The 23,915-nt window shown below is 34.0% G+C and overlaps 1 protein-coding gene across 1 annotated transcript; it reads left to right on the top strand.

The window, feature by feature from the left end:
- The first annotated feature begins 21,893 nt into the window (after window positions 1-21,893).
- LOC149187393 (putative strigolactone esterase DAD2) lies at window positions 21,894-23,566 on the top strand. Its single transcript, XM_089412796.1, has 2 exons — window positions 21,894-22,528; window positions 22,782-23,566. The coding sequence occupies exons 1-2, from the start codon at window positions 22,152-22,154 to the stop codon at window positions 23,248-23,250; spliced, it is 846 nt and encodes a 281-aa protein (XP_089268922.1). The 5' UTR covers window positions 21,894-22,151; the 3' UTR covers window positions 23,251-23,566.
- The last annotated feature ends 349 nt before the right edge of the window (window positions 23,567-23,915 follow it).

Genomic DNA, 23,915 nt, shown 5'->3' with positions numbered 1-23,915 from the left:
CAACTTAACAATTTCTCAAGTGGAAGATTATTTGTGAAGAAAGTGACATGAAAAGATCTACAATAGTGTGTCAAGTTAATAATAGCAGAGGACTGATATTAATAATTTCCTTCGATATTGGGTTGTTTCTTTTTACAGCATGGAAAAGAATGCTTACGGGAACAAGTTAACACAATTTGAACATGTTAAACGTTATTTGAAATCCAAATACAACAACACGAGAAATGGTAGCTAGAGAAGCAAAAACAATAAGAAAATACATTTATTGCATGTAGGAAATGTATATAGAAACAATAGTTAATGAGATTGCAATGCGATTGTATGCATGAATTATATGCAGAGGTTGCACATAGGGATGGTATACAACATTTTCTTGCAGGGATAGTGCTTGATGGCTAAGGCACATTAAAGTCAACATTACACGATTTTTGCATAGTTGTTGCACTGCATAAAAATTGTATTCCATGTTTTATGAATGTTGCATGTGTCTGGCTGTTGTTTCCCTCTGATGGAAAGAATGTAATGTGTATGTCCTTATATATGCTTATATGTGTGAGAGTTAATTGTTGCAGATATTAGTCTCATATTTTCTATGTCCTCAAGGTGTCATGATGCTGGAGTTGGGTTTGCATGCTCGTCAACATGAGGCAAGGACCTCCAGTTCTTGTTGATGTGTAGATGGCACTGGAAGCGTAGCTGATTCCTTAGTATGAATCCATGCATGAGGATATGGACTTGCAACTATAGATTGTGAGCTCCAGTCACTTTGCAAAAACAAAGTCAGATTATGGAGATATGATGCACTAAGGAAAGTGCATCATTAGGGGAGGAGGGGGGAGATGTAATACCCCTACTCGACCCTTGTGTTGTACATGTACGCATATGGATATTGAAGTTGGGGTGCCTCTATAAGTATCCACGTGATTAAACTGATGAGACAAGTTATGACATGTTAAGGCCAAAGTGCCTAGGTAATGGGTTTGAGGACAATGATATTTAGGCCAGTGAATCGGATACATATGATATGCATTGGTGAGCTATATTTATTTTGCATGCCTGCGTGCTTACATATTTATGTTTATAGATTTTGGTACTATTAGGGTCCTATAATAATAGGATTCATAATTTTGAATTGACTATGGTCAGTATTGTAATATTGTACATACCTTTGCTATATGCAAATGTATTCCCAAATTAAAAAATGTAAAGAGGGTATGTCCTAAAAGAACAATCAAAGGACAAAACAAAACAAAGATAAAAAAAGTGAAAAATATGAACCCCACAAAAAAGAGATAAAAATAGATCATGAAAGTGTGCAAATTCAAATGCTACTACTATTTTACTTTTTTCTGCAAATAATGATTATGTCTAGCTTGTTTAAAATACCATAATCCATGATAAGTTGAACAAATTAAGCTTGACTTTTCATGCTTTAAATTTAATGTTGATAGATAGAGAATAAAGATCTAGCCAACCAGTTTAATCTTGGCAGATCATAGTTAAAATAGAGAATGATAGGGAGGTCATCAGCTTAATCTGAGCCCTTGAAAGATATAAGGTTAGAAGTAGATAGTTTGTTTTATAAAAGAAAAGGAAAGATAAGGGTCTGCTAGCCTAAAATGCACCCAAATAAGTGAAGAAAAAAATGTTAAGGTAAGTACTAGGTAAGTAGAAGAATGGTTGTTGAAGTATAAATTTGATTGGACAAAAGCACATTTATCATGCTTAATCATATGTTTCAATGTGCATGAGAAATTAAGAAAGCAAAAACAGAGGTTTACAATTGATTGAATTGACTCCCCCTCATTCATTTCATCCCTATACTTACTAATTTCCCGATCCACAAGTAAGTTCTAGTACTAAAAATCCTTCAAGTCATAAAGGCTCAGAGCATTTCTCTGACTTTTGGTTGGACTGGACCCTTGGCTTAATGACTTATGGACATCAAGTGTTAGAATTCCCTTCATCACCCTAATAAAACCCCTTTTCCTAAGGTTAAACTCCATTTGCCTATGAAAAGTAAAAAACCCCATGTTAAATTCCATTTCACTCAAAATACCCACAAAAAGATTTTATCCTAAGCATAAGTGTATGTAAAGGAAAAGCGCAAATATTACATGATACTTAGTATTATTTTCATTCCGCTCATTTCAGTTCATATTATTTTCTAACTTAATAATATAGCTCCAGATATACCATTTTTCCTTGTATATAAATAAATCCCCATATATATTACCCCTACCCTTAGTTTAACTATAAACTATATTTTTACCTTATCCCCCTGACAAAACCCTCTTAACTCACCAATTCTTCATAAAGTTAAGATAATCCCTCCATTAACCCCATCCGATCATTTAATCTTGTGTTTAACTCCAGAATAATCACAAAGCACCATTAATTAAACCCCCCCCCCCCAAACCTTTTCCCATTTCTTCCGTGCTAATCTATCACCCGACTACCATCTGATCGTCAGCACCTGAATCTAACGATTAACAACCATATCGGGTTCACCCGATATCTGACCTTCACCCGCCTGATAAAGTGGTATTGCCCGGACTCTCGTCTGCTACGTGTCAAGCGTTAAGGTAGATCAGATGACCTCGCCAAAATGCGCCTCCTCAATAAAGTGGTGCGATGGCTTGGGAAACCACCTCCTCGCCCAACTTGAAAAACCACCAGGGAAAATTTTAAGAACCCCCCCTAAATTTATAAATATAAAAAATGGGCGAATCTCCATGGTATATAGGAAAAATGGAAGGCGATTTTATCAATAATATAATATGTATATATAATTTTTTGGCGAATCTCTCACCAGGCCTGGCGAATATTTTACTCAATTATAAAATCTTGTAAGATCTTGGCGAGTCTTTCACTAAATAATAAAACTTTGTAAAGTCCTAGTGAATCTTAGCATAGGCTACATGCTGGTTTAATTCCCCCATTTAAATAGGCTACATTCCAGGTGAATACCATGGGTCAATACCATGTGCCATTTTGGTGAATACCATGGGTCAATACCATGTGCCATTTTTATTTTTATTAATTCTAATATTAGGGTTAATAATGGTTTTTTGCATGGTACTAATAACAATCTAGTCCATGGTATTTGTCCCATAGTATTTAGTCCATGGTATTTGTCCCATAGTATTTTGGCCATAAGTTTCACCTAAATATAACCCTTTTTTTGAGTGTTCGTAAATATAAGGTGACTTATGGAGTAAATATAAAAAAATGCTTTATTTGTTTACCATACCTCTCGTTTATTTATATTTTTATTAATTTACCATACCACTTTTACAAATATGGTATTTGGCCCATAGTATTCACTTAAACAAAACCTCTTTCTTAAGCCTTCATAAATAGAACGAGGGTTATGGACTAAATATAAAAAGAGGTTTTATTTATTTACGATACGTCTAGTTTATTTATATTTTTATTTATTTATCATACCTTTTGAGTATTTATATTTTTATTTATTTACCATACCTTTTGAGTAAGTATAAAAAGATGTTTTATTTATTTACCATACCTCCACTTTACTTATATTTTTATTTGTTTACACTCTTACATGTATATAAGGTGACTTATGGAGTAAATATAAAAATGTTTTATTTATTTACCATACCTCTCATTTATTTATATTTTAATTAATTTACCATACCTCTTTTATAAATATGGTATTTGGCCCATAGGATTCACTTAAATAAAACCTATTCTTGAAAATGGGCGAATGGATTCACATAAATAAAACCTATTCTTGAAAATGGGCGAATGGAAGGTTGTAAGTCCTAATTTCAAGGGCTAAATTTACCTTTTTTACCCTCTCCCTTAAAATAAGGTGGACTATTTGATGTGATTTGTAAAAATGTGCTATGATACAAAATATTTGCCCACTAAAAATTTAAAACCCCTTAATTTCGCCAAAGGGCGAACATTCGCCCCTAAAATTATCCTTGAAAACCACCCACTGTTTGTTCATAATTCACCCGCCAAAAAATAACTGTTGTTCAATAAAAATGCCAAGACTCCCTATTCGACCTTTTTCTATCAATTTCTTTGTAAAACCTCTAAAAGCCATTGCGATACCTTCAAACCCTGAAATTACAAGTTGACCTCAATTTCACTCCTGAAGAACTTGCAGAGACCCCAATCAAGCTCTTAGTTCGTACTAGAGCACTTTCAACCTTTTGTAGTTGCCAAGAACACCAATTTGGAGTTATTTCACCCAAATTCTAGGTATTTTGAGAAAAAACTAGAACGACCCTACCATTTGGAGATGTACAGTAAAAGTTAAAAAGTTTATGCAGTGAAAGTGAAAAAAGCACAGTAAAAGGAAAAATATAAATCAACGAGATGAAAGAGTATCAATAAAAGTGTATCAAATTGAAAAATCAAATAGAATAAGCACAGCCAGTGGGAAGACAAATAGCATGGAAGACAGTTACAAAGCATACAGATAAAATAAATTCATGTCAAAGTGAAGATAAATGAAAAAATAGAGCAATCAAGGTAAACAATAAAAGTAAACATGGAGGCAGTAAGGGTTAAACAAAGATGAAGACACTTTCACCAGCAACAATGAAGTTTACACAAAGTAAAGGTATAAATAGTTAAAAAGTAAATTAAGGTTAAAAGATGAAATCAGAGCAGGAATGGTACATTTTCCAGAAATCTCCTATTTAAACCATAATTTTATAGAAACTATTGTGGCCAATCCAAGATGAATTTTGAGAAACTGGAGGAGGTTTGTGTTCCTAACAGGCAAATATACAAAAAACTATCTCACTGTTTGAACAAGTATTACAAAAAGAGAGATAAATGCATATCTTCGTAGCCTATTTTTCGGACTGTGCAAAGTCTTGTTTTTGACATCTTTTTGCAGAGAATATTGTAAACCGTTGGAGCTAAATTTTTGGAAACTGAAAGAGGTTTATCTCAATAACATACTTATCTACAATAACCTCGTTCAATTTTTACATATGTATCTCGGATTGAGATATAAAAAGGTATCACGGGACCCTAATTTTGTAGAATTTTTGGGCAGAATGCACAAAGGAAGGAGGTAGATAGTGACTTGGAAGCCTCATCATCAATTAAGAGTTTCTATAAAATTCTAATTTATCTTCTTTTTCACCATCAATACATAAATATAGTGCCAAATAGATTCATTAGTTTTGAGTGTCCTTTATTTAAGTTCTATTAATGTAAGACAGTTTCAGATATTTGTAAAACCAATCTTGATATTTTTTCAAGATATTTTAGTTTAGAATTCGTATAAATACTTCTTCATTTGAAGTATTTTGGGTGGATTCTATTAGAAATTTATATATACTTTTTTACCAGAAGACCCAGAAGGTTATTGCATCATTTGCTAAGCCAACAAGCTGGATTAATAAATAAAAATCAGATATTTCCAAGGATTCATGTGTTGAGCGAATTTCAGACAAGTATTTTCATGTGTTATTGTTATTTTTCTCAAAGTTATTCATAATCTTTAATGTGTTTCTCAATCTAAATGTTATAACTAGAATAATACTTCAGAACTTGTTTAATTACACTCTGTTTATAGTTATACATTTAAATATTTTCTGCTGATATCTAAATTAAGGAATTCTTAATTTCTCTTTGGCTTAGATTGATTTCTTTAATATCCAAGTTAAAGGATTTTTAATTGCCCTTTGATCTTGATTATCCCTTAATTCGTCATTCATTATCTGGGTCTGAGAACCGTTAACTACTCTCTCACCCTAGTGAAACCCTTTCACCCCTTTGTCTCAAAGATCTGAAAAAATACTCTGCTATCTTACCCTTGCAACATTCCCTTTAGTGAGTTAATCTAGTTTTTATTCCTTATTGTTTGACTCCATAGCCTAATGGTCTAAAAGACATCATTTTATCCATCTATCTAAGCATATCCCACCACCCAATCTCAAATACAAATCAAAAACCCCTTGAACTATCATAACTAGCCTAAAAACATCTTAACTAAAACAAAGTTAAATTTTAAAGAGAGAGCCCTCTCTGAGCATCAAGAAGGTTTGGTCCTGATCTCCAAAAGTGGTTTGTGGTTACCTTTGGTTTTTCTTTCTTTTTACTTCAAAAGAATTATCAGAGTGATAACATTTTTGGTGACCATACTGGGGACGACTAACATTTTCCTCAAAAATATTTTACAGGTTCAGATCTAATCTATGATGATGGACAGTGATCAGACACACAAAGGTTACAATCATCCACCTCGCGACTCCAACTCAATTTCACAATCAAGACTCCATTGGAGGAATGAACCTGAAAGAACAATATGGGAAGATCAGGTTTTTAACTTTGATTGTTATCCAAGACATCATGTTTTTTCTCATCAAGAAGGTTTTTCAATGTATATTGTATTTTAGAGAAGATCTTAGATTAGTTTTTAATTATTTTCCTTTGAAAATTGTAAATATAAAATCTCTTTACGCATTTGAGCAAAATTCTTTTGAATCTTATGATGATCATTTTCCAATCAAGAAATCTCAAATAATCAAGAATGATCCTGCAATCCCTGTACATATTATTGTACCTTGGAAAGTTCCTGATAGGTATAAATCACTCATCTTACCTCCTACACTCCATGTTTTCCCTAACAATTATTACAAGTATCTCCCTAGGTTTGATGGAGAAGATGGTAAAACCACTGCCCAAACACATATTCAAGGTTTTGAGAATTATCTGTACTTATTTGAGATTGATGAAGATGATGTTAGAATTAGACTGTTTGCTCTCTCTTTGCAAAGTAGAGTAAAGAGTTGGTTCAAGAATCTACCTATTGCAAGCATCTCAAATTTCCAACAATTTGTCAAAATTTTCCTTGATAGATGGATAATCAAAGTCAATCTTTTTGTGATCATAGAAGAATATAATCAGTTAAAAAATAACCAAATGAAACAATACAACAATTTTCTGACAGATTAATCAAATCTATTATTCAATGTCATCAAATATAAGACCTCCTCCTGATTCAGCTCTCTTGCATTATCCAAAAGCATTTTATCCAGAGATAGAATTTCAGCTAAGAGAAAGAAAACCCTCAACACTGGAACAGATGTAGAACATTGTAGTAGATGTAGAAGTTAATCTGCAAATTAGAAGAGAAAATTTGAAAGCAGGAGCGGAGAAGAACAACATTACAGAGGTAAAATTCGACATTTTTCTAACAAAAATAGAGGAAAGGATACATAAGATCTCCATGAAAGATAAAATTTTTGTTCAAAATCACCATGACACATTTATTTCACAAAAAGAAGAGGTTGATAGCCATGAAAAAATTCCTGCTAATTCCAACTACCATAGATCAAAAGATAGATTTATAGAGCAATATGTGGAGAGGCAATCTACTGATCTAATGTGTATGTTTGATGACATTACTTCTTTTAATGATTTGCCTAAATATGATCAGTATGATGATAATTATGTTCTTCAAATCCAAACTAACTTTATAGAGCAATCAGAAACTAGTTTGGGAAATAAAGAAATCCAATTTCAACAGCTTGAAAACAGTAATCATCTTATTCATATCAGCTATGAAAGTGAGGAAGAAAGTGCAAAAAATTTGGAAATAAGTGAAGCTTCTTTGCCTCTTTGTTTTGCTTCATTTTGGTTCAACAGAGAAAACTTTAAAGCAATCAAAAATCAACAGTCTTTAGGTATTGATATTGACAACAAAGAAGACAATGAAAATCTTAATTAAGATTCTTCAGTTTGACAAGTGTAGTGATCAAATTTTATTGAGACATCTGATCAGATGACACAGGAAAGTTCTATACCACTATGTTTTAAATCATTTCAGTTTTTAAAGGAAATATGGTATAATATCTCCAAAGAAAAGGAAGAACAGCATGTAGAAATCCATGAAGTCCCATTAAAACCCATATGTAATAGGTTGTAGCAATCCTTCCACAGGGTAGAAATATCATCACAAAGCTTATCTGAAAATTCGTAGGGTAATAAAGATGAAAATGACATTTCACTTTCATGGCATGGAGACAATCCAGAACAATTGTACAATTGCTTAGATCAGTTAAACATTGGTGTATATATCTTGGAAGATCTTTTTGTACAGTTTCTAGAGTCAACAAAGGAAATCAAGTATATCCTTCTATTCTCATTTGTTAACAAGGTTATAATTAGTTTTAGAATCTCATTTTTATCACAAAGAAGCAAATGCAGCGAAATACATCAAATTACATAATGCTTGAATGGTTGCATTGGCTGTTTCATTTTACCTAATCAACAGTTGAACAACTGATTAGAGTAAGTAGGTAGGAATTCAATTTATTTTAGTTTTCAGTTTTTAGCAAGTTATGAAATAATTCATTAGAAATTGAAGCCTAGAAAGAAGGTCCTAAAGATCTTGATGATCTATTAGTTTGGTTTGAGAATTGCAGTACCTTCTTTCAATTTTAGATCATACTTCAGTTTGCAGAAAAGGGTTTATTTTTAGTTCAAGAGTTTCAGTCATAGAGATTATACAACAAAGCATATACATGTTTAGGATTGGCCCAATGGATCAGGATACTAGTCGATGGTGTTCTTGACATCTCACAAGGAGATGCCATCCCCATGTGGAGACATTGTTAGTTTCCTATAATAATAGGATTCATAATTTTGAATTGACTATGGTCAGTATTGTAATATTGTACATACCTTTGCTTTCTGCAAATGTATTCCCAAATTAAAAAATGTAAAGAGGGTAAGTCCTAAAATAATAATCAAAGGAAAAGAAGAAACAAAGATCAAAAAAGTGAAAAATATGAACCCCATAAAAAAGAGATAAAAATAGATCATGAAAGTGTGCAAATTCAAATGCCACTACTATTTTACTTTTTTTGCAAATAATGATTACGTCTAGCTTGTTTAAAATACCATAATCCATGATAAGTCAAACAACTTAATCTTGACTTTTCATGCTTTAAATTTAATGTTGATAGAAAGAGAATAAATATCTAGCCAAATAGTTTAATCTTGGTAGATCAATAATTAAAATAGAGAATGATAGGGAGCTCATCAACTTAATCTAAGCCCTTGGAAGATATAAGGTTAGAAGTAGATAATTTGTTTTATAAAAGAAAAGGAAAGATAAGGGTTTGCTAGCCTAAAATGCACCCAAATAATTGAAGAAAAAATTGTTAGGGTAAGTAATGCGTAAGTAGAAGAAAGGTTGCTGAAGTATAAAGTTGATTGGAAAAAAGAACATTTATCATGCTTAATAATATGTTTCAATGTGCATGAGAAATTAAGAAAGCAAAAACAGAGGTTTACAAGTTGATTTAATTAACTCCCCCTCTTTCATTTCATCCCTATACTTACTAATTTTCCTATCCACAAGTAAGTTCTAGTACTAAAAATCCTTTAATTCATAAAGGCTCAAAGCATTTCTCTGAGTTTTGGTGGGACTGGACCCACGACTTAATGACTTATGGACATCAAGTGTTAGAATTCCCTTCATAAAATTCATTTCCCTTCATTACCCTAATAAAACCCCTTTTCCTAAGGTTAAACTCCATTTACCTATGACAAGTAAAAAACCCCATGTTAAATTCCATTTAACTCAAAATACCGACAAAAAGATTTTATCCTAAGTATAAGTGTATGTAAAGGAATAGCGCAAATATTATATTATACTTAGTATTATTTTCATTCCGCTCATTTCAATTCATATTAATATCTAACTTAATAATATATCTCCTAATATACCCTATTTCCTCGTACATAAATAAATCCCCATATATATTACCCCTACCCTTAGTTTAACTATGAACTATATTTTTACCCTATCCCCTTGACAAAACCCTCTTAACTCACCAATTCTCTGTAAAGCTAAAATAATCCTTCCATTAACCTCGTCCGATCATTTAATCCTGTGTTTAACTCCAGAATAATCACAAACTACCATTAATTAAAGCCCGCCCCCCCCACCAAAACCTTTGCCCATTTCATCTATGCTAATCTATCACCCGACTGCCATCTGATTAGTAGCACCCGAATCTAACGATTCACAGCCATATCGGGTTCACCCGATATCCGACCTTTACCCGCTCGATAAAGTGGTATTTCCCGGACCCCCGTCTGCTACGTGTCAAGCATTAAGGTAGATCGGGTGACCTCACCAAAATACTGCCTCCTCGATAAAGCGGTGTGATGGCTTGGGAAACCACTTGCTTGCCCAACCCGAAAAACTGCCCACTATTCATTTGTAATTCACCCGCCAAAATATAACCATTGTTCAATAAAAATTACGAGAAGCCCTATTCGGCCTTTTTCGATCAATTTCTTTGTAAAACCTCTGCAAGCCATTGCAACACCTTCAAACCCTGAAATCACCAGTTGACCTCAATTTCAGTCTTGAAGAAGTTGCAAAGAACCCAATCAAGCTCTCAGTTCGTACCAGAGCCCTTTCAACCTTCTGTAGTTTCCGAGAACACCAATTTGAACTTATTTCACCCAAATTCTAGGTATTTTGAGAAAAAACCAGAATGACCCTCTCATTTTGAGATGTACTGTAAAAGTTAAAAAGGTTACAGTGAAAATAAAAAAAGCATAGTAAAAGAAAAAAGATAAATCATCCAGATGAAAGAGTATTAGTACAAGTGTATCATATTGAAAAATCAAAGAGAATAAACACAGCCAGCGGGAAGACAAACAACATGGAAGACAATTACAAAGGATACAAATAAAATAAATTCATATCAAAGTGAAGATAGATGAAAAAACAAAGAAATCAAGGTAAATAGTAAAAGTAAACATGGAGGTAGTAAGGGTTAAACAAAGATGAAGACACTTTCACCAGCAACAATGAAGTTTATCCAGAGTAAAGGTAAAAACAGTTAAAATAAAATCAAGGTTAAAGGATGAAATTAGAGCAGGAATGGTACATTTTCCAGAAATTTCCTGTTTAAGTCATACTTTTGCAGAACCTATTGTGGCCAATCCAAGATGCATTTTGAGAAACTGGAGGAGGTTTGTGTTCCTAAAAGGCCAATCTACAAAACGCTATCTCACTATTTACATAGATATGACAAAAAGGTAGATAAATACATATCTTCACAACCTATTTTTCGAACTGTGCAAAGTCCTGTTTTTGACATCTTTTTGCCAAGAATATTGTGAACAGATGGTGTTGAATTTTTGGAAACTGAAAGAATATTATCTCAATAACATACTTATCGACAATAACCTATTTCTCATTTTAGATATCTATCTCGAATTGAGATATACAAAGGTATCACTGGACCCTAAGTTTGCAGAATTTTTGGGGCATAATGCACAAAGGAAGGAGGTAGTTAGTGACTTGGAAGCCTCATCATCAATTAAGAGTTGCTATTAAATTCAAATTTCTCTTCTTTTTCACCATCAATCCATAAATATAGTGCCAAATAGATTCATTAGTTTTGAGTGTCCTTTATTTAAGTTCTATTAATGTAAAACAGTTTGAGATATTTGTAAAACCAATCTTGATATTTTTTCAAGATATTTCAGTTTAGAATTTGTATAAATACTTCTTCATTTGAAGTATTTTGGGTGGATTCTATTAGACATTTCTATAGACTTTTTTATCAGAAGACCCAAAAGGTTATTGTATCATTTGCTGAGCCAGCAAGTTGGATTGATAAATAAAGATCAGATATTTCCAAGGATTCATGTGTTGAGCGAATTTCAAACAAGTATTTTCATGTGTTATTGTTATTTTTCTCAAAGTTATTCATAATCTTTAATGTGTTTCTCAATCTAAATGTTATAACTGGAATAATACTTCAGAACTTGTTTAATTACACTCTGTCTTAACAGTTATACATTTAAATGTTTTCTGCTGATATCTAAATTAAAGAATTCTTAATTGCTCTTTGGTTTAGATTGATTTCTTGAATGTCCAAGTTAAATGATTTTTAATTGCCTTTTGATATTGATTATCCCTTCATTCCCCATTCATTATCTCGGTCGGAGAACCCTTAATTGTTGTCTCACCCCTAGTGAAACCCTTTCACCCCTCTGTCTCAAAGATTTGAAAAAACACTCTGCTATCTTTCCCTTGGAACATTCCTTTAGTGAGTTAATCCAGTTTTGCTTCCTTATTATTTGAATCCATAGCCCAATGGTCTAAAAGACATCATTTTATCCATTTGCCTAAGTAGATCCCACCACCTAATCTCAAATACAAATCAAAACCCCCTTGAACAATCATAACTAGCCTAAAAACATCTTAACTAAAACAAAGTTAAATTTTAAAGAGAGAGCCCTCTCTCAGCATCAGGAAGGCGAGGTCTTGATCTCCAAAACCGGTTTGTGGTTACCTTTGGCTTTTCTTTTTTTTATACTTCAAAAGAATTATCAGAGTGATAACAGGTACCAGTGTGCATATATATATATATATATATATCATTTTGGCTATGTGGACAAAGTGCCAAGATTGTAATGATGTAAACATTTGTACATATATTTTAATTAATGAAATAAGTTGGATGCTAACAACACTCCACAGTGGAAAAGGAAACGAGATGATGTGACAGGTGTTGGTGACAAAGATAGCTGGGGACCACGTTGCCTTAGAAGGTGCTACATGGTAGAGAGAGGCCATGCATATTTAAAGGATGAATATCTTGCCTGTGAGGTAGTTAATCAAGGCATTCATTCAGTGAATTGAAGGAGGGTTATGGATTAGTCAGTGAGTCCTGTGTTTAGACTTTGTATCTGACTAGAGTTCTAGTGAACTTGGTTCTTAGTGACTAGTTAGTGAGTCCTATGCCTGGACTTTGTAACTGAATGGGAGTTTTTTTGGTTGTCATGACCAAACAATGAACCCTTTGCTTGGGTTCTGTAACTGACTAGTCATTGATTTGGTTTGGCTTGGAAGTGTACCTAGAAGCCCATAAAGTAGCATGAACTCTTGGAAGCCCAAAGCTAAGATTGTCACCAGCTAGCCGTTAGGTGCCCTAGAAGGTGGGCACTGTCGAGGGCCTGTTGGGTGTAGAGAAGTGCCACTTGGGTACAGGTTTGGGGGAGCGCGTGCATTTGGTTGAAGCAGTGGCTATTGGGTTGGTACCTTGGTTGATGATGTGATGATGGTTATCTTGTTTATACCATTACATGTGGAGTTGTAGCCCTGGCTTGGGGGTGATCCGTGGTTGAGATTTATGAACCACATTGTCTAGGTGGAACATGTAGATCCAACAACTAGTTAGACATTTTATTCATATAAGTGTTTACTGTATATGATGATATTTTATGTGTATTTATGTGTCGTGATAATAAACCCTAATTTGGATATTTTTTGTATTTATTGAGAACCATGTGATGCATTTGTCTATATAATTATGTATGCAACCCTAATTTATATTTAAATTACACATGGTATTTAGAGTTGGATATTGCACGTAAGCTGTTTGTAATAATTGTGCCGAGATTAATTAATACCAAGTGTTGGGATTTTGGCTTGGTTGAGTTGGCACAAATATGATGACAAATTTACAGTGTTGAATTGACTACAAAGGACCCACGGTGAGCAAGTATGGTACTAGAAGCTTTGGAAACATGTCGAGATTTTCTAGAATTTTGAGCTTCCATTAAGATAGGATTTTGGTAGTACCTGGTTGGTACTGTAACTTTTCCCCAATAAGAATAACATACTATTCATTTCGTACCATCCATGTTCATTCATGATGGTGAAACCAAGCTTGGCTTTTCTAGATTCAATAGTTCAGATAAATTGAATTTAGATACTCTAGTAAACAAATTTGATCCTTCACAACAAATTTTGACTATGAAGTCCTCCCCAACCTCAACTTACTCTCTTTGAAAACAATGAACAATAAAATCTTTAAACACGATGAAATCTTTGACTTATATGGCTAGTGGAACATGTCACGATAAGAATGTTAGGTAGAAGATGAAATTCAACTATGAATGATGACGGATTTAACCTGGTGTATAATTAGGGTTCTAGGTTTATGAATGATGATGGCGTTAACAAGAATCTAATTAGGGTTCGAGGTTTATCATAAAAAGGGAGCAATAATCATAATCTATCCAAAGGGTGTAGTTTAATTGTTAGATATAACAATGCTTTTTTTTTCTTTTTCTTTTTTAAATTGAAGTTTGGTATTTTTCTATGAATTAATTTACTTATATAGTTACAAATAAATTTTAAACAATAAAAATATATCATCTAATCAACAAACAAAAACCTCATCGTGAAATTGGTCAAGTTAAATGACAAAAAAACAGATAATACAAGACTTAGCTTTTCAATATTTTGACGGTGAAGTGGCATCTGTTTCAAGTACCGACTGCCACAATAATGCTCACAAAGTGCACTTCATTGGCATTTCAATTTTAATTCCCAAAAGCTGGGACTTGGAAGCTTATGCTACACATCTTCCGTTGTTTCATGTATGTTTGGACATCGTCACTTGTGATCGAAGGACTATAGCAACAAACCTTCCGTTGTGTGATTCACAAGGAAACGATAAACTGTGAGAGATTACACACAAATAATGCCCACAACTTCCTTACTTTGTCTGTGTGTAGCTTTCATTTTATGACTAATGGCCATTAATATATGATTCCATTATGCATGGGCAGTATATATGATTCATCTAATTTAACCAAATTAAATACATTATCAGATTAGTGACATATACTACCTCACCTATTAACCAAATATATTATCAGATTAGTGACATATACTACCCCACCCATTAATAAAACAAACATATATATTATTAGAGAGGACTAATACCCCACTTTAATGTGCATTAACTAAAATATCTGAACATATGGACAGAAAGGTCACCCCATCAGACTTTTATAATTCTAAATAAAAAATGTAGTGATTTCGTAGGTTATATTGCAACTCTTCCGTTGTTTACAAAACAGAGAGTTGCTTCGAGGGCTAATGGAAAATGCATATTGTTGTTGTGTGAATTACAAGGAAACTGATAAAATAGAGATGAAACAAATAGTGGCCATAACTTGCTCGCACTCTGTATATTCATCACTTTCATTCTATAGAGAGTAATACTATTCCATTCGACCTAATGTGTATTTAACTAAAATATTTGAACACATGGACAAAAAAACACCCCATTAGGGCTTTCTGCTTTTAATTCCAAAAGGCTACAACTTGTCAGGTTATATTAAATTCTCCCGTCGTTTGCAGGCACACAATCTAATCATGTAGGTTTGGAATATGTCACTCGTGGTTTGATGATCTAAGGTCGAAATTTACCGTTATGTGGATCATAAATAAATGATAAAATGTATGAGATGAAACAAATAATGGCCTTAGCCTGCTCACACTTTGTTTTATGTAGACTAAGACTAATCTACTCATTTTAATTTTTATATATTAATTCTTATATATAACTAGCACTTAGTAAATATAGTTAATATAGTTGATATACACTTATATTAATCACATGCACAATCACATAAATAAATGCTATTGAAAAATCCCAATAAAACTTAATTGTATAAATCTAACAATAATGATAATGATAATATTAATATTAATATTAATATTAATATTAATAAATATATTATAATAAAAATAATAATAATATTACAAAAATAACTATTTTAATAAAAATATTATTATTATTATTATTATATTTAATTACATTACATTTATATTAATTATTGTTACCATTTTGGTAAAATTTAATCATATTATGATTGTGATTGTAATTCTTCTGGAAGTACCCTTGGAGGTTTTGACCTCGAGATATATATGAATTTCCTCAAAACCATGAGCAAAACCCTAAAAAGCCACCTTCACTTAAAATTACAAGTTTCTTTCTACTAGTTTCCAACATAATACCACAAAATATGCAATTATATACCTAAAATAAAGCCCTTTGGCCATCTTTGACTACTGCAAGTGATTAAAAGAAAAACTCAAAAGCTACAATACCAACAACAGTATTCAAATATCTTAATAATCATAATAGTCTCATTATACTAGTAATTGAAATCTGTTGTTGGGGGGTACTTCTATGCATCTTCACCTAGGAATTTTCTCATGCAATTTGTAAACAAATCAATTAGCATCCAAGTCATACTGTCTAGAAACACTACCTACATTGAATATTGAAAAATATTCTATAAAACTGATTTTTTCTAATTCAAAGTAGACCGAGTTGAAGTGCAGTCCCCTGTTGGTGAATTTAAAAGTGTAATTGACTTGAAACTCCATGTTCCCTTTTAGATATTTTGTTGAAAAATTGGTAAACATTCTTAGAATCTTTCCCGTGTACTTTATCTCTGGCCCATGCAGGCCTAGTGTTGTAAGTTCGTTCTGAAAAGGAGAAAAATAGGTAGACAAATAGGTATAGGAGAGTTTAAACTATTTTATGTAGTTTATTTGCAAGAAATGATGAAAGAAAAGAGCTATAGGCTCATTATTGATATAACTCATGTTATGAGTAATAGGAGTAGAGTAAGAAAGGATGTATGGATACAATTTTTTCTAAAGAGGTATCTTTAAGTATAAAATGAGGATATGTGATATAAACCCTCATGATTAATGCAATATAGTTAAGGTATCTATATGTTGCAAATATGCCAAGGAATGGTGACAACAATGTGAGATAAAGATACCTCATAAAGAAGCGGTGAAGTCAGGAGACATAAAAACTATGCTTTTGAGTTCTATGACATGTAGGGGGATGAGAAGGAAAACACATTAAACCCTTCTCACGCTGAAAATTATGAATGTTCAATGTGATGTATTTTCCAGTAAACGAATGTTTGAAATGCTCAAGACTAATGTGGCTAAAATATTCATTTGTTGACATGTACATTGAGGAAGTGTGTAGTGTGTGTACGTGGTATATTGAACATGTGTATGTGATTGTCATCGTGACTCAAAAGGTAGTACGCAATGATTTTGTGCTGCCATAAAATGGAGCATAGGGAGAATTAGTAGCACATTACTTAGCATTGGAATGGGCTCAACATAACAACTAGTAGCATGCCAAGTTTCTAGTGGATGTTTATAATTGTAAGTTAAGCTGACTCTAGATTTTTTATTCTCTTTTTATGAGAATGCAATGAAAACATGGGGCATGAGGTTGTCCATAGCCTGTGAGACATGGGATGCAACTTAGAAATTTTGTCTAAGCTGGATGCAATAAAAAGAAGTGGTAGGTTGCATATACTTTGTTTTAGTGAGGCATGGAATAGTGGTGCCACCATGAAATTCATATTTATGTCTGGCCATTGGAGCCCTTACCATTAACTATACTAACAACTTAACAATTTCTCAAGTGGAAGATTATTTGGGAAGAAAGTGACATGAAAAGATCTATAATAGTGTGTCAAGTTAATAATACCGGAGTACTGATATTAATAATTGCCGTCGATATTGGGTTCTTTCTTTTTACAGCATGGAAAAGAATCCTTACAAGAACAGGTTAACACAATTTGAACATGTTAAATGTTATTTGACAACAAGAGAAATGGTAGCTAGAGAAGCAAAAACAATAATTAAATACATTTATTGCATGTAGGAAATGTATATAGAAACAATAGTTATTGAGATTGCAATGGAATTGTATGCATGCATTATATTGAGAGGTTGTCCACAAGGATGGTATACAACATTTTCTTGTAGGGATATTGCTTCATGGTTGAAGCACATGAAAGTCAGCATTACACGATTTTTGCATAGTTGTTGCATTGCATAAAAATTGTATTCCATGTTTTATGAATGTTGCATGTGTGTGGTTGTTGTTTCCCTCTTAAGGAAATAATGTATATGTGTATGTCCTTATATATGATTATATGTGTGAGAGTTAATTGTTGCAAATATTAGTCTCATATGTTTGATGTCCTCTAGGTGTGATGATGATGGAGTTGGGTTTGCATGCTCGTCAATGTAAGGCAAGGACCTCCAGACCCTATTGATGTGTAGATGGAACTAGAAGCATAGCTAATGCCAAAAGATGAAGCCATGGACGAGCATATGGACTTGAAACTATAGATTACGAGCTAAAGTCACTTTGCAACAACAAATTCAGAGTATGGAGATATGATGCACTGAGGAAAGTGCATCATTAAGGGGGGGGGGGGGGGGGGGGGGGGGGGGCAGATGTAATACCCCTACTTGACCCCTGTGTTGTACATGTACACATATGGATATGGAAGTTGGGGTGCCTCTGGAAGTATCCACATGATTAGACTGATGAGCCGAGTTATGACATGTTAAGGCCAAAGTGCCTATGTAATGGGTTTGAGGACCATGATATTTAGGATAGTGAGCTAGAGTTATTTTGTGTGCCTGCGTGCTTACGTATTTATGTTTATATATTTTGGTACCATTGTGCCCATATATAAATATATATTTCATTTTGGCTATGTGGACAAAGTGCCAAAATTGTAACGATGTAAACATTTGTACATATATTCTAATTAATGAAATAAGTTGGATGCAAAGAACACTCCACGGTGGAAAAGACAATAGGATGAGGTGATAGGTGTTGGTGATAAGGAAAGTTGGGGCCCACGTGGCCTTAGGAAGTGCTGCATGGCAGAGAGAGGCCATGCATATTTAAAGGAGGAATATCTTGCCTGTGAGGTAGTTAATCAAGGCATTCATTCAATGAATTGAAGGAGGGTTATGGATTAGTCAGTGAGGCCTGGGTTTAGACTCTATATGTGGTTAGAGTTCTAGTGAACTTGGTTCTTAATGACTAGTTGGTGAGTCCTAGGCTTGGACTTTGTAACTGAATAGGATTTGTTTTGGCTTTGGTGATCAAACAATGAACCCTTTTCTTAGGATCTGTAACTGATTAGTAATTGGTTCGGTTTGGCTTGGAAGTGTACCTAGAAGCCCATAAAGTAGCATGAACTCTTGGAGGCCCAAAGCTAAGATTGCCACTGGCTCGCTGTTAGGTGCCCTAGAAGGTGAACACTATCGAGGGCCTGTTGGGTGCAGAGAAGCGATATGCCACTTGGATGCAGGTTTGGGGGAGCATGCGCATGTGGTTGAAACAATGGCTATTGAGTTGGTACCTTGGTTGATGATGTGATGACAGTTATCTTGTTTATACCATTGCATGTGGAGTTGTAGCCCTAGCTTGGGGGTGACTTGTGGTTGAGATTTATGAACCACATAGTCTATAGTTGGGTGGAACATTTAGATCCCACAACTAGTTAGCCATTTTATTCATATAAATGTTTACAGTATATATTGATATTTTATGTGTCCTAAGAATAAAACCTAATTTGGGTATTTGTTGTATTTATTGAGTACCATGTGATGCATTTGTCTATATGATTATGTATACAACCCTAATTAGGGTTTGGTGATGATGAACATAATATTTCTTTGTGTTGTGTATTCTTTAATTTGTATGTTACTCATTAATTAGGTTACACATGATATTCGGAGTTGGATATTGCATTTAAGTTGTTTGTAATAATTGCACCGAGATTAATTAATACCAAGTGCGGGGATTTTGCCTTGGCTGAAGTGGCACAAATATTTACAGTGTAGAATTGACTACACAGGACCAACAGTGAGCTAGTATGAGTTGAGGTTTTCTAGAATTTTGAGCTTCCATTAAGATTAGATTTTGGTAGTACCTGGTTGGTATAGTAACTTTAACCAAATAAAAATAATATATTATTCATTTCATACCATCCATGGTCATTCACGATGATAAATCCGAGCTTGGCTTTTTTAGATTCAATAGTTCAGATAAATTGAATATAGATACTCTAGTAAACAAATTTTATCCTTCACAACGAATTTTGACTATCAAGTCCTCCCCATCCTCAACTTACTCTCTTTGAAAACAGTGAACAATAAAATCTTTAAACACGACGAAATCTTTGACTTATATGGCTGGCGGAACATGTAGCGATAAGAATGGTGGGTAGTCGACGGAATTTAACTATGAATGATAACGGTGTTAACCAGGTGTCTAATTAGGGTTCTAGGTTTATGAATGATATGGTGTTAACAGGAATCTGATTAGGGTTCGAGGTTTATCATAAAAGGAAGCAATAATCATAGTCTGTCCACAGGGTGTAGTTTAATTGTTAGCTATAATGGTGATTTTTTATTTTTATTTTTAAGTTTAAATATGGTGTTTTTCTATGAAGTGATTTATTTATATAGTTAAAAATAAATTTTAAATAATAAAATCATCTAATTGAAAAAAGAAACCTCATGGTGAAACAGGTCAAGTTCAATGACAGAACAGCAGACAAGACAAGACTTAGCCTTTCAATATTCTGACGGTGAAGTGGCGTCCGTTTCCAGTGCTGACTGCCGCAATAACGCTCACATTCACTGAAATATCTCAACATATGGACAAAATTTGCGACTTGGATGTTTATGCTACAACTCTTCCGTCGTTTCATGTACGTCCGGACGCCGTCACCCGTGATCGAAGGGCTATAGGAACCAACCTTCCGTTGTGTGATTCACAAGGAAACGAAACGATAAACTGTGAGAGATTACACACAAATAATGCCCACAACTTCCTTACTTCCTTACTTTGCCTGCGTATAGCTTTCATTTTTTGTAGGGTATGTATGGAGCTATCGTTCCATTAATGAGCGATGCAAGATATATATTACTCCTCTGATTTAACCAAATACATTATTCAACCGATGGCATATACTGTCCACCCATTAATTGAACGACATCTATATTTTTAGCCATGACTAATACCCCACTTTAATGTGCATAACTGAAATATCTGAACATACGGACAGAAAGGTCACCCCATTGAAATTTCGTAATTCTAATTCCAAAATGCAGCGATTTCGTAGGTTATATTACAACTCTTCCGTCATTTACAAAACAGATAGTTGCTTCGAGGGCTAATGGAAAATGGGTACCGTTGTGGTGTGAATCACAAGGAAACCGATAAAATAGAGATGAAACAAATAGTGGCCTTAATCTGGTCGCACTCTGTGCATGCATCGCTTTCATTCTATAGAGATTAAGACTATTCCATTAGACCTAATGTGCATTTGACTGAAATATCTGAACATATGGACAGAAACCGATAAAATAGAGATGAAACAAATAGTGGCCTTAACCTTCTCGCACTCTGTGCATGCATCGCTTTCATTCTATAGAGAGTAAGACTATTCCATTCGACCTAATGTGCATTTGACTGAAATATCTGAACATATGGACAGAAAAGCACCAATTGGGGCTTTCTGCTTTTAATTCCAAAAGGCTTCGACTTGTCAGGTTATATTAAATTCTCCCGTCGTTTGCAGGCAGGCAGTCTAATCATGTAGGCCCGGAATACGTCACTCCTGATTCGGTGATCTAAGGCCGAATCTTGCCGTTATGTGGATCAGATAGACGCTAAAATGTACAGATGAAACAAATAGTAGCCTTAGCCTGCTCGCGCTTTGTTTTATGCGGACTAAGACTAATCCATTCATTTTAATCTATATTATTATACATTATTAAATGAGGTTGATATAAATTTATATTAAAAATATACACAACCACATAAATAAATGGTATTAAAAACCTAAATAATAATAATAATATTATTAGTAATAAATATATAATAATAATAATATTAAAAAAATAATTTTTTTAATAAAAATATTATTATTAAAATATTTAATTAAATTACATTTATATGAATTATTGTTAATGCAATTAATTATTTTTAATAATTAATAAGTAATTTAATATCATGGTCATCGCGATATGTTTTGCGAAAATCCCGCCGGTGCAATTGTATTATTAAAGAGCGCGTCCTATATGCCATATTCAATGAATCAGGCAACTTATTTACTGTCTAACTGCATAATAACCACTCATTTCAAATCGCGTTGCTACTTCAAAAAGGATTTCTTTGTATCTTTCTTGGCAAACGAAGTATATAAATAAATGTGTAGGCATTGTCAATATAAAACCAGGTGCCCTTCTCCTTAGAAACTCATTAAGCTATGCTATGCTTCATTGCAATTAGGTGCTCATCTCAGGCTAGAGTGTAGGATCTCTTCAGTAAGTAAATCCTTATAAGTTGCCCTAGTCCCAGGTCCTTAGTGCTTTTACAAACATTTGGGACTTTGTTTGCTTTTTATTTTGGGTACAGCAGGGCTTTTGTAGAAGTTACAGTACTCAGAAACGTAAGATGGGTGTGGAATCTGAACTGTTGGGTGTCTTGAATGTGAAAGTTTTAGGATCTGGCCAGCGTACTCTAGTGCTTGCACATGGATTTGGAGCAGACCAATCGGCATGGCAACATATTCTGCCATACCTGGTCCCTCATTATAAGGTCATTGTATTCGATATGGTATTCTCTGGCAATGTTGATCCCAAGAATTTCGATTTCGATCGATATATTTCTCTTTCTTCTTATGCAGCAGATATTCTCGCCATTTTGGATGAGCTTAAAGTGGACAAGTGCTTGTATGTTGGTCATTCTGTCTCTGGAATGGTGGGTTGTCTTGCTTCCATCGAAAAACCAGAGTTGTTTGAAAGATTAATCTTGCTCTGCGCTTCGCCAAGGTACGAAATTTTCAGTAGTACATGTGGTTTACCTACGCAAAGGTATATTTACAAGTCTATTGAGTTATTAATATGTTAGGCAGTATATGCTCATGGCTGAATAATATACCTGTTTAAATCTAACTGTGGTGTACTTGTTTAAATCCAACTGTGAGCGAGCATATACTGCCCCGCCTATGACTCAATAGGCTAATGGTTGCCGTTTACCTTATAATGACTGCTTCGTCTGATGAGTTGTCTCTTATTTCTGCAGGTATCTGAATGATGAATCCTACCATGGAGGATTCGAACGTGGGGAAGTTGATAGTTTTTACTGTGCCATGAAATCTGACTATGGAGGGTGGGTTTCTGGTTTTGCTCCTCTAGCAGTTGGAGTCGATGAGCCCTCTGCAGTGGAAGAGTTCAGGAGAACGATGATGAATATGAAGCCTGAAATTGCAGTTGCAGTGGCCACGACCATCTTTGAGAGTGATATGAGAAACATTTTATGTGATGTGAAGACCCCATGTAGCATTATCCAGACTGCTAAGGATATAGTCGTCCCCATGGCCGTCGCATACCACATGCAAGAAAACCTTGGAGGGAAGATGAATTCAGTTAACATACTTGATGCGGAGGGCCATTTACCCCAGCTCACTGCGAAGGGACTGCTTCTGCAGGCGCTCAAACAGGTCCTTGAGGGCTCCAAAATTGAACTGGAGCCTACTTTGCAAAATATATGACGTTTTTGTTAAAGTCTAATCTGAGGGGGAGCTGGAACCTAGATGAAATTTTAATATATGATGTTTAGCATGTCAATTTGCATTCCTTGAATTACAAGGAAAATATGGTGCAGTTTAGGGAGAGTGCATGCATTCTATCTCGAGTGAAAATAGATTACTATTTAACGCTGTAATGTATGGTATTTATGAATGATAGTTAGGTGGCTACAAACTTCATTGATATTTATGTTTACTACAGTATAAGTTGATTTACAAGGGTATTCATGAAGAAACCATATAGTGTGTACTCGCTATTGCTATGTTAATTACATATTGCGCTTAAAAAAATCCAAGAAATGTTGGAATATAATGTGCTTTTCTAAAAGCCTAAAAATGATACTGCGCTTTTAAAATGCTTTCGAAAATTGTTTGGATCGTTTGATAACTGAACCAGAGTTTTGCTTTTTCATGATAAATTGTGTCACAATCCTTTTTGAAACATTTGGGTAATAGTTGGAGGACGCCATTAATAGCATAATACAAAATAGCAGACGCTTCTACCAGAATCAAATGTGAAGGAGCAATCTGGCGCACCATATTTGTTTTGTCAATTATCGATTGGTTCTACTTCAATCCATTTTTTCAATTATCCACTGAAGCGGAGTACCTCTTATACTCTGAAAAAA

Source organism: Pinus tabuliformis, chromosome 3_1 (assembly GCF_031772625.1).
Source record: "Pinus tabuliformis cultivar Carrire ecotype Pingquan chromosome 3_1, CPIR1, whole genome shotgun sequence".
Lineage (NCBI taxonomy): Eukaryota > Viridiplantae > Streptophyta > Pinopsida > Pinales > Pinaceae > Pinus > Pinus tabuliformis.
This window is presented reverse-complemented; position numbering and strand designations above follow the sequence as displayed.